General features: G+C 41.3%; 1 protein-coding gene across 1 annotated transcript in view; it reads left to right on the forward strand.

Moving 5' to 3' along the window:
• Positions 1 to 1,920: 1,920 nt before the first annotated feature.
• The window catches only part of LOC149167818 (Transducin family protein / WD-40 repeat family protein), a 310,212-nt gene continuing 299,333 nt past the window's right edge, over positions 1,921 to 12,799 (forward strand). Inside the window, exons 1-2 of the mRNA XM_089433175.1 lie at positions 1,921 to 3,475; positions 8,108 to 8,600. Coding sequence (XP_089289301.1) covers positions 2,424 to 3,475; positions 8,108 to 8,600 — 1,545 coding nt within the window. The 5' untranslated portion in view covers positions 1,921 to 2,423. The remainder of the gene's footprint in view (positions 3,476 to 8,107; positions 8,601 to 12,799) is intronic.

A 12,799-nucleotide genomic window follows, 5' to 3' on the forward strand; every position in this document is an offset into this window, starting at 1 on the left:
TATTTATAGGGTCTTGATCCCTTCTTTCATGTTTGACTTTGCACTTTGTTTGATGTTTGACATTGAAAGTTTGGTTTTTTTATTATATATTTTTGATCCGCTTGTTCCTAATGAGAAAGAAGAAAGAAAGAAATGAAATTATTTTAACGTACACGAGGCTAAAGATAGCTTGTGGGACAAATTGCTTCTTTATCTACTTGATGTATTCAACCTTTTTTCTATGAAGCTTCACAATAAATGCTCCCAGCTTCTCGACAAACCCCTCGCTAAATAGATTATCCCAAGAGCTAGTTGCCAACATATTTGCATAACTTTCCCTGTTGTCTTTGAAGGCCTCACATTCTAAAATGAAATGCTTTTCTGTTTCCACTTTTCCGAAAGAACAAAAAATGCACATTCTTTCCTCACACACTTCTTTTGGCCTTTTCCAGCGCCCTATTTCACAACAGAGTTGATGAGAATTAGTCCTTAATTGAGCAATAAGAATTTTGGCCCTCCAAGAGATATTGCCCTCTATGTATGCTTTTGGTTGATGACTATGAGTGAGATTAAACACTTCAATATAGTACTTTTTCTTTCTTCCTAGCTCCTTATCCCAAGATGCTTGTGGAACTTATTCGTAAGAAAAGCTTTTATCTCTTTGTTGTTTTTGGGACACATGTTCAAGCAAATACTCCATTTACTAAACCATTTGTTATTTTGCTGCATCCAAGTTTTTTTTTTTTTTTTTGCACAATCTGTCATTAAAGATAACCTTAGGCCATCTAGCCTCTTCCATTTGCTCAATTTTTTTTAAATACCTTATGACTCGCACCATAACAATTGCTTCAATAGGAGCAACCCGTGTTTCACTTAACAAGATAGCATAAGGAAATGCACTTTTAATCTTGAATTTGTTTGTAATCAAATGCTTCTGAATTTTTTCAATTTGTCTCCACTGCATGTCATGTACTGCTGGCCCATAGTTCACAACCATAGAGAATCACCGGAATCACTAGAAGCCCAAAAAGCATTTGAGTGGTTTTCTAGTCCCAAAACTCTGCCTCTTTACACCTATTTTGAAAAGCATAACATGCTTTCCAACCCCCCAAAGTTCTTTTCTTTCTTCAACCATCCCAACTCAGAGTTTTGTTGAAGTCAATTTCGAGGTACTTGTAATCCACAACTTCTTCTAGAATGTTGTCTTCAAAGTAGAACTTAGGCTGGTTATGTTTTATTTTTTAGAGAAAACCACTACTTTCGTTTTGCTGATATTGACTTGCATCCCCACACTTCTACAAAAATGCTCAAGGGATAGTAAGTGTTCTTGCAAACCAATCGCCGATTTAGCAATCAAAATAAGGTTATCTGTATACAAAATAAGCCTTATAACAAACTTGCCCAAATAGATACCATCACCCCCTTGATTATTGTTAATAATATAAGATTATTATTTACAATCTCGCTGTTTTTAATAAATTATAAAAAAATATTATTTATTAAGTAGCCATTTTTATTGAAATTGTAAAAATAAATATTTATTATGTATGAACTAGCCATTAATTGAACCTCAAGTCTCTACATTGCTTTATTTATACTCATGCCATGATCTGCCTCTTCATCTTGTCGTGACAATAAACTACATTAAATAGTTCGAAACACATTGACAAATAAATTTTAATGTAATTATCACCGAGAACATATCTAATTTTTTTATAACAAACGTAATAGAGAACAATATTGCATCTACTCCTTCCTTCCATTGTCTTCCAATGTCACTATCAATGTGTCAATGCTTACTCTTTGAATGCGAAATCATCGAGAATATAATGAATGTGTGGGCCTAGATGATTCCCTTGACATGGTACACGGGTTGCCTCCCAAGGTCCAAAAAGCCCTTAAGTTGTCTATGTATATAATATATCTTTTTACACTTGGGCGATTTCTACATAAAAATATACGTATTGAAGCGTCGATTGCCTGCGGGTTCCATTTGGGGTGTAAACACCGATTTCCACGAACCAGTAAGGAACAACTTACGTTTTATAAATCGAATACAGGCAGGGCAGGGCAACGAGGGATTTACAAACAATAATACCACTGTATACCATTATTCATGTCAAAATTGGACAAACCTTAAAATTCATCCTGTGACTACGTTTAGCTTCAAAGTCGTGCCGACAGAGTTGAATTGAATGGTTCCAAAATCAGAATTTTAGAAAACGATGCCATCACACACCATTGCCATTCCCTCCGTCTGCAAACATGAGGAGTCCAGTCATAGTCGAATTCCAGTGTGAGCCTGCCCAGCAAAGTCAATAGCAACGGAACCTCTTTTTAATAGCCATTGTTTCAGATTATAGCAGATCTCCCCTGCCTTTCTTCTGTTCATCGCTGGGAGCTATTAATCAAATAATAGTAGGGGGGCTATTGAAAGAGAAAGAATGCCAAAGGGCACGGGTACGGGAATTGCGATGGGCTCAGAGAGAATGCTAGCAGGCCCCCCAAGCCGAGAGAATGGGGGGTGTTCAGACTGCTGTTGGAAGGGATTAATGGCACACGGCGCGGGAAGTAGCATTGTGATAACTGAGGTGAGATCAATGCAGTTGGTATGTGTGTTGCCAATGCCACCACAGAGCACAACCCCTTTACTTCCCGCTCCTTTCGTAACGGCGCTTCAATGGAGTCCTCAGCCAATGCAGAGAGATCTGCTCCTCACGCAGGAACTGTCCACCGCGCATCTCCGCCTCGCGGTGGGGGATCGCCAGGGCCGGATTGCCATCTGGGATGCGCCATCCAGACAAGTCACCGACTGGATGGCTACGGGCAGCGAGCTGGGTAATGGCATCCAAGATCTTTGTTGGTTGCAGCAGAAGAAACACTCTAATCGATGGCTTTTGCTGGCAATTCATGGGCCTTCCCTCTTAGCGATTTGGAATACTCAGAACGGGCGATGCATCTGGAAATACGACGCCTCTCCTGAGATTTTGTTTTGCGTTCGGCGCGATCCCTTTGATTTCAGGCATGCCTGCGTTTCAGGGATGAAGGGACTTCTTCTGTCGGTTAAAGTCGCCGGTGATGGCAATGGAAATGGAAATGGCAATGGCAATGGCGATGGAGAGTATGATAGTGGGATAATTGTGAAGGAGCACCGGCTCCGGCTTCAGGTTATTGTTACTGAAATTATAATAAGCGGAGGTAATTCCAGCAGCAGTGGCAGCAGCAATCAGTCCTCATCGTCTCCTCCATCTACAGCGCTGTCTCTCTTCCCTAATGTTACGGTGAAATGTATGTTCTCTTCACGATGGGCGCACATACTTTATGTTATGTTTCCAAGAGAGATTGTCGTCTTTGATTTGCAGTATGGAGAACCCCTGTCGGTCACTGGATTACCCCGTGGATATGCCAACTTTTTTGGTCTCATTACGGACGTGGATGGTGATTTCCTTTATTGTGTTCATGCTGATGCCAAACTAAGCGTGTGGAAGAGAGAAGAGTAAGTTTCACTGCGATTTATGCTTACCTTAATTGAAAGCAAAGTTAGGGGTGTCCCATTGCTTCTTCACTTTTATCCAGCACTTATAACATGAATACATTTGATTTTTGGTTTTGTTGATGCCTCTTCAAATTTGTTTTTTCATGCCTCTGCAAATAAGATAAATGTTCCAGATGTTAGTATTGGAGCTACCTAGAAAGTCATTTACAGATAATATTCATATAAATCTTCGATCTTGTGTTTTCATGCATAATAGAAATCTAAAACAACTTACTCCATGGATAAAATCTTGTACAGATTAGTTCAAAATTTACAGCATTATACGAGATTCATTTTTTTAAAATTACTATCTTCCCAATTAAGCCTGTGATACATTCATCCTTAGGAATATTACACTAGGAAATCCTTCCAATACACCTCACTAGGCGCATGTAACTATCAATTGTTAATCATTTGTCGAAATAGCTACATCTTATTAGCCATGCGGCAGCAGGTTGTCAAATATTTTTCCTATGAGTTGTTGATCTAGTCTCGACAATCATGACCTCTCTTAATATAAACCAACTTGTCTAGCTCTCAATCAAGTTCCCTCCATTAACAGTAAATCCATTCCATATACAATTTTGTTCTGAATATTACACTAGGAAATCCTTCCATTACACTTCACTAGGCGCATGTAACGATCAATTGTTAATCATTTGTCTAAATAGCTACATCTTATTAGCCATGCGGCAACAGGTTGTCAAATATTTTTCCTATGAGTTGTAGATCTAGTCTCTGGACAATCATGACCTATCTTAACATAAATCAAATTGTCTAGATCTCAAACAAGTTCCCTCCATTAACAGTAAATCCATTCCATATACAATTTTGTTCCGAATCTTACAAGTCTGTTCTAGGGTTTTGTGTTAGGGCTTTCTATTAGCACTGGAACGACCTAATGGTCTGATGCATTGATCAACCAATAAACATTTTATATGTAGTACAACATTTCTACTCACAAAATACATAACAACAATAGCACATGGATGTTTGCAAACTCTTTTGAGACAATATTTGCATATGCACCATTTTATCTTTTAAGTTTTTGTTTGCATGCAGATCCTTGAGTATTTATAATATATCGGTGATTCAATTCTCTCAAGAATGTCATTACATTTGCTTTTGATCCAAATAGGGATCACGCTTGTAGAGCAGTTGGCAGTGCCAGTGCCAGCAGCAGCTTGGATGCAAAATTAAGAGGGAGTTGCAATACAGATGCAGTGTTGACAGTGGCAGGGTCAACAACAGTACATATGCAACATGTGCGCAATAGTTGGTGGACAGAATGTCAGACATCAACAGCGCAGAAGGAGATGTTACAAAACAGAGTGATGCTTCAGCAGGGTGCATTGTTAGAGCACATTCCTCGCTAAGAGGGAGTGTTGATTTTTGGTAGCATCGAATGTGCTCTAAGTCTCAAAATTTGCAGGGAGGCTTAGACACATGCATTCTCCAATACCCATAAATTGTTTTGGGAAATTCCATCTGGAGACAGTTTTATTAAAATAATTAATTATTTTTAATGGGACCCTAAGTCTAAACTTAGGAAATTAAAATAATTAATGGGTATTAATCTAAACTGTGGGTGTAACTTTTAGAAGAAGACGAGGATCAAGCCAAAATGATCTAAGCCATTGATTAGAAGTTAATCTGGGTTGTTGGTTGTCCAACAGAAAGATATATGAAGAGGCTTGAGGGGCAGTTGGAGAACACACAGAGAGAGTTCAAAAGATCGAATTTCTGAAGCAGAGTAGCTATTGGAGAGATTTTCGATAGTGATCTTTTGCAGTGAGGGGTGGAGATAGTATCCGGAAGAGGGAAGTTTTCTTGGGCCAAAGAGTACAAGGCAGAGAGGGCAGAACAATGTCCAGAGAGAGGTTGACGTTGGCCCATGCAAAGCTGAAGCAATGGCAGCGCAGAGCCTAGAGGGAGATCGAATTCCTGCTGGGGAGATCGATTTCAGACGTCGAGAGCCGGGGTGTGAGACCGGTAGGCTGGAAATCAAATTTTCTAGGTAGTAGAGGATCCGGAGGAAGAGCAGCGCAGTCCCTAGCTAAGGTGACACAAAGACTGCGTAGGGTTGACGCGCGCAGAGGCTGATGCAGAAGGGATGCAAAGCCTCCTTCCAACAAGATCAGGGTCAAATTCTTCCAGTGACGGGGTGAGATCATCTCACCATTTGTTTTGTCCATATTCTCGTTGTATCGGATAGCCAATTGGGCTTCCAACAAATTGTACTTAGAATTTACTACTACATAATAATAAAACCCTCAGAAGTTGCTACACTGGTTTTCCCGCATTGGGTTTTTTCTGGGGACATTTGTCCAAAAATAACTGTGTCATTGTGTTGTATCATTTCCTTGTTCAGTTTCTTGTTTCGACATATTATTTTAAATAGTGGATGTTGCAGTTGTATTTACTTCAATATTTATCATAGAACACAGTAATAACTTGTATGGTCGATAAACTCTATATGTCTAACACCTTGAGGACGAAATGATGTAGGCATGTCAAGCCTCATGTAGAGCATGCCATAAGGAGAGTTCAAAAAAATGGGGATGAACCTTTATCCCTGAGAATGGATGTAGGCAACCCAAAATTGACTCAAAGAGTCAAATGTGGGTGAAGAAACATTTTGTTGCATCCTACACCAAGTCAAGTTTCTTACAAGGAAACAGGATCACCATCTTCAAGAACCAACCAACCACAACAAAAATTGCATCACAATAAATCTACTAGTGCACAAAATATATACAACTTTTTACAAATTTATACAACAACCCAACTTCTTAATATTAATCAAACTGATAATACAACAGTCTAGGGCTCCCATAGCAGGGGTAATGGCCCTCAAATATCCACTAGTACAAGAATACAAGATACAAGATACATTGGCGGTCTAGTTGATGTAGTCGACAATCACAGCTGCTTTGTCGTATCCTATACACTGTGGGTCCTTTGCTTCCATTCTACAGAACTGCCTCTATCAATGCACCAACTCCTTTAACAAATATGCTAGCTGCTCTTTCGTTCTTCAAGGCCACAACACTTTGAGACTTCTGCCCACTGCTGCTCCTCGGCTCTTTTGGGATTTTTCTTCCCATTATAGTCTTCCTGCGCTGCTCCAATGAAGACTAACATAGGGCAGGAGGGCTGCCACCTATCATCATTGAATGTCACTTCTCCAACAATGAACACGGGCTATACCAAACTGCTCCTGGTTGCCAAACTTTGAGCTCCTTCAAACTGCCACTCCTAGCAGCCACCTTTCTCCATCAAGGTGCTGCAATTAGGGCTCAGATTTGGCCACCTTCACGCTGCCCTCCATCAGACCTAAAATGCCCAAACAACTGTCCAATCTGGACCTCATCCCTAGCACCAAAACAACCTTAATTCACCAACACATACCTTTGTCCTAGTTCTGTCCAACTGCTGTAGGTTCTGATCCTTGTTAGGGTTGATGACAGTCTGCTTCAGCTCCTCTTTTCTCCTTCCAAAACCTTCTTAGCTGCTGTGGCCCACCTCTGTCTTACTTCTGCTCCTTAACGCTCTCTTCTAGGAGAGTTACCAGCCCTCTTAAGGCCTCACAGCAACCTTCCAGACAATGTTTCAAGGTTCGGTCCCTCTCCAAGGCAAGGTACATGCTGCGGCTCCCTAGTTTGGCTGCCCAAACAGACTCACAGCCTCCTGTAATGAACCGTTACCATGCAGCTAGCAAAAGAGAGGCTGTTCACCCACAATTACACCATAAAACAGACCCAGAACTTCCCTCACATCATGCGTCCTCCTCCTGCAATAACTTGGACCTGCAATGAGACAAAAACACACCCAAAGTATTGGTGATGTTTTGATACACTTGGATGCTACTAAATGCCTCACATTTCACTTCTATTTATACTTTTCTCAAGGGCTTCATCAAGCTGCTATTGTGGGCTTGTCCAACTGTCATTAGGCCTCCTAACAGCTAGGCCGATTTGATATCTCCTTGTGCAAGCCCAACAGTGACAAAGAAAAATTAATATCTCACGCTAGACAACTTGGATTTGAGTGATTCTCATTGCCTCTTTCTCCTCTTGAGGTCCTGTATCATCTCAAATCACCACATGTCAAAATCCACTAGTGGTTTCACACCCACAAGCTTGGGTGCAAAGCCCACACCTTGGGTTCCAAGCCCACAAAGCCCTTTTGTGGCGCTCCAACCTTCAAACTCCGATCCCTAGGGCTTGGAGTACCTCCCAAGCTACCAAATCTCAACATCCGTTGTGCTTCTTGTATGCAACATTCTTGCATTGCTGGTATTGTGAACATATCAGTTGAATATCAATGAGTAACATTTATGGCCAAAGTCCAAATATAGATTTTCCTTTCTGCAAATATCACATTTTTCTGAGAAAAATTATGCTAATATATATTTCTGTTTGTCTGTTTAAAAACTCTTTTTAGCTAAGAAGGCTCTTATCTTCTCTGTAATATATGTAGTAGACATGTTGCATTGATTTATTTCTGGGTAAGAAATTCTATGGTTTTCAATTAGATCAGCACCTTACTGCAACTTACTAAATAAATTTTCTTGGTGCCAATAACTTGCAGAGGGAAGCAGATTTATGTGTTATGCATGATGGAAGCATTAATTCCGTCAATGGGAACATCTGTGCCTTCACCAACAATACTTGCTGTTGCTCATTGCTCTTCAGAGTTCGAAATCGAGAGAGTTAGCAAAACATGTTCAGAGGAAGCACCTGTTGTAAAGTTCTTTGAATTACCTACATATACAGAGAATTCTGCTTCTTCCATGCTATCTAGGCAATCTTTTCTACTCCTGAAGACAGCTTTCATCTCTATTTCTGATGATGGCAAAGTGTGGAACTGGTTATTAACTGCTGAGTTGCCTGGAGATGCATATGGTCAAGTAATGGATCAGACCATGAATCTATCTATCTCTGAAGATGTCAATCATATGAATGACAGGGAATCAGGGGTACCAGCATTGGATATTGTAGTGGATGGCCATGAAGAGGACGAAAATAAATTGCCAAAGCAATTACACACAGCTGTTCTCAGGAGGGATGAACCAGTATTTAAGGTTTGCACTGAGCATTGTTCTTCGTCATTCAGTTAAATTCATCAACTATTTGTGGCAGTTTGTTGTCTAAGTGGCAATTGAATCACTAGAAGTTTTAAAGACCGTTGCATTATTGTTAAGTTATGGTTTGTTCTATGCTTAGAGCGGTTTACTTCTTTTTATTATTATTGTCCACAGATTAGCAATCATATGTACAGTAAGTAAAGTGCAGATAGAACATTAAATGATCGACAGAAAACAAGCCAAGACAAGAGACACAAGATGTGGTGGCTAGCCAGGGACAAACCCCAATATGGGGAAACCCTTTTGACCAAATCTTCTTTTATCTTCAAAAATTCAGCAGAGAGAAATAGTACATAAATCTGATTTACATTAGCAGCAACAAACCCTAGATCTGCCCTCAACTAGGGCAGACAATATCTTGCAAACCGATCGTCGGATCGGCTTGATTCCTTCACCAAAAAATGCGGCCTTTTGAGGAGAGTCAGTTCCACCTACAACGCAGTTCAGAGAGAGAGAAAGATGGTCAACACTGGTCAAACTTCAGATCTGCAGTTGCAACCCTAAATTTGCGTCCTTCCTTCCACATGTGTGAGAGAAGAGTCTCTTTTTGCGTAGTAGGAGAAGAGCCTCTTTTTTGCGCAGGAGAGAGAGAGAGATGTGATGAGATGAGTGTGACCAAATGAGGAAAAGGCTTCCTGTATTTATATACAAATGTTGATGATTGAATAGATGCGATTGTTGGGCTTCTGAGCCTACATGAGTTGCTGGTCGGCTTGATAATTATTCCATAATCAAAATAAATTCATATCTCCATAAATACTTATTGGAACCGGATGACCTTTAGATCAATCCTACACCTGTTGACGAGAGGAATCTAATAAAAATATTATCAGCCATGATTAAGATGATCCACTTGGAGTTTGGCCCTAGTTGCCAATTTTAACACTCCCTCTCAAGTAGGGAGAACTCCATCTGCAATTCTACTGTCGGTCGCTACTATTCATCCATCAAATGCACTGCCTTGTACATCTTGACCCCTACTCTGCTCTGCTCTATCTTGCTTGCTCTGCTCTGCTTTGTCCAAATTATGAAGAAGAAGAAATGATCGAGGATGTATCATACTGACTCAAAGTCAGTATTAGAGTGTGTACCGCTGGTCCCAGACTAGTCCTCAACCGACTCGAATCAGTGTCATAGTGGGTACAACTTCTACCACTGGTCCCAGACCAGTATCATTCTCCACTGACTCAAAGTCAGTCTCAGAGTGTGTACCACTGGTCCTAGACCAGTCCTCAACCGACTCGAAGTCAGTGTCATAGTGGTATAACTCCTACCACTAGTCCCAAACCAGTATCATTGATCCCAGATCAATGAAGGTCATCCTAGCATAGGGAGTACGATAGATACAACGATGCATCCATCGGTACTACTATGGTCCCTATCCTCATTTCCCTGCTTATTGATCATATGAGAGGTACTTCCCATGACTCCTAGACTGCATGGGTATGATGCCTCGACAGGAGAACTAATCAATCCTGTCCACAGGAGAGTGAATCATCCTGTCCCACAAGAGAGCGAATCATCTTGTCCACAGGAGAGCGAATTATCCTGTCCCACAAGAGAGCGAATCATCTTGTCCACAATCGCCATGGAGAACACATCATCCAGGCCTCACAGGAGAACTAATTATCCTGCTACACAATCGTCATGGAGAACACATCATCCAGACCTCATAGGAGAATCAATCATCCTGCTACATAATCGTCATGGAGAACACATCATCCAGACCTCACAGGAGAACTAATCATCCTGCTACATAGTTGCCACGGGGTGTCATAGGGAAAGTTTTGATTATTTTACCTTGTACACGTACACCACCAGGGGATGGTGAGTCATCTTGTGGTCATATGTCGCTCCAAGAAGTACCTCGCCCCCCGGAGCTCCCAGAGCTCAATACATCATACAGGACCCTCATCAGAGGGTCTTTGAACGACACCAAGTCGTTCTCGGAAAGTCAGGGATTTGACCTTCCCTAGGGGCTTTGTTAGAATGTCGGCGACCTGTTCATCTGTACCGATATGTTGGAGCCTTATTGCTCCTCGCTGCACCATATCTCGAATATAGTGGTGTCTGATATCGATATGCTTGGAGTGATCATGAAATATGGGATTCTCTGACAAACAAATCCCACTCTGGTTGTCACATAGGATCATGGTGGTATCCAATGTAAATCCAAACAGCTCACTAAAGATCTTTCACAACCAGACTGCCTCACAGGAGGCCATGCTAGTAGCAATATACTTTGCTTCGGCGGTGCTCAAAGCCATCGACTTCTGCTTCCTGCTCATCTAGGATATTGAAGTAGATCCCAAGGAGAAACAACACCCAGAAGTGCTCTTATGATCCACCACATTGCCTGCCCAATCAGCATCAGTGTATCCAAGTAGTCTCACATCTCCGGCAGTGTATCTTAACCCATATGTAATTGTGCCACGAAGATATCTTAACAAATTCTTGGCACCAATCCAATGTATGTGGTGAGGTCCAACCATATGTTGACTTAATGTGTTGACTGCAAAGCATATATCTGGACAGGAGTTCACTAAGAACATTAATGCTCCGACGAGTTGCCTATACTCGGTAGCATTTCGTAAAACAGGTCCTGCAGCATTACCGCTTAACTTCTTGAAGTCAAGCTCCATCGGGGTAGTTACAGTCTTGCAGTCTACCATACTGAATCTTTCCAATATCTTCACCACATATTTTCCTTGAGATAGGAAAATTTCCCTTGGCTTCTGCCACACTTCAAGTCCTAGGAAATAGTGCATCAGTCCTAGGTCCTTCATTTCAAATTCGGAAGCCAACTCCCTCTTACATTTGTGAATGAGAGGGTCTGCGCCTGTTAGAAAGAGGTCATCCACATACAACACCAGTATGAGAGGTTTGTCATCTTCAACCTTAAAGTAAAGGGGTTAGGATTAGCTTTACTCCTAGTGAATCCCAACTTCATCAAGTAGCTATTGATCCTCTCATACCATGCTCGGGGTGCTTGCTTCAGCCCATAGAGAGCCTTCTTCAACCTGCATACATGAGATTTTCGATCATAAATTTCAAATCCTTCGGGTTGCTCCACGTGACCTCTTCTTTGATCAAACCATGCAAGAACGCGGTCTTGACATCCATCTGATGTAGGTTCCATCCTTGTGAAGCCGTAAGGGCTATGATCGAGCGAATGGTGGTATATTTGGCAACAGGTGCAAATATCTCGTCATAGTCTATACCTTCCTTCTGGGAGAAGCCACGAGCGACAAAACGAGCCTTATACTTTTTAGTACTTCCATCTGCTGCATGCTTTATCTTGTAAAGCCATTTAGAAGTGACAACTGTCTTGTCTGGGGTCTGGGAACTACTTCCCAGACATCATTCTTCATAATAGACTCATATTCTTCGGTCATAGCATCCTTCCATACTTGATGCTTGATGGCATCTGAGAATTATGAAGGCTCATTTTTTATGATTGTGCTCATGATGGTTAGGTATCCCTGATACCTGTTAGGTTTCTTACTTTCACGGAAGGTTCCTCGGGGTGCAGTGTGTCCTTCAGCATCATCGAGTAGCCCCCTAAGCCAAGAGGGCCTCTTCCTAGAAGAGGAAGGCTCAGGTGGATCAATAGGATCCATGGGTTCATCCACATCGGGCATTGTTACATCATCTTTTTCTTTTGGTTCCCTGGTGTCAGCTTCTCGAGAGCTCCTCAAAGTAGGAAGATTGTCCACCTTGCTGATAGCCATATCTTCGTCAAAGGTAACAACATGACTAATCACGAATTCCCTTTGATCGGCTACATAGATTCTATAGCGCTTAGTATTTTCACCATAGCCCATGAAAATTCCTTTCTTTCCAGATGCACCCAATTTATTCCTTTTCTCTTTCGGCACATGAAAATATATAAGGCTTCCAAAAATTCTAAAATGAGATACGTCAGGTTTCTTACCAGTGAACATTTTTTAAGGAGTCTTGGAACCCAATGCTTGATGAGGGCATCGGTTTTGTACATATACGGCGGTGTTTGCAGCTTTGGCCCATAGAAACTTCGGAAGTCCTTGATCATGGAGTATGGCACGGACAACTTCCACAATCGTACGGTTCTTCCTTTCCGCCACACCATTCTGTTCACGAGTATATGGTGTAGTAAT

This window comes from Pinus tabuliformis, chromosome 5_1 (assembly GCF_031772625.1).
Source record: "Pinus tabuliformis cultivar Carrire ecotype Pingquan chromosome 5_1, CPIR1, whole genome shotgun sequence".
Classification (NCBI taxonomy): domain Eukaryota; kingdom Viridiplantae; phylum Streptophyta; class Pinopsida; order Pinales; family Pinaceae; genus Pinus; species Pinus tabuliformis.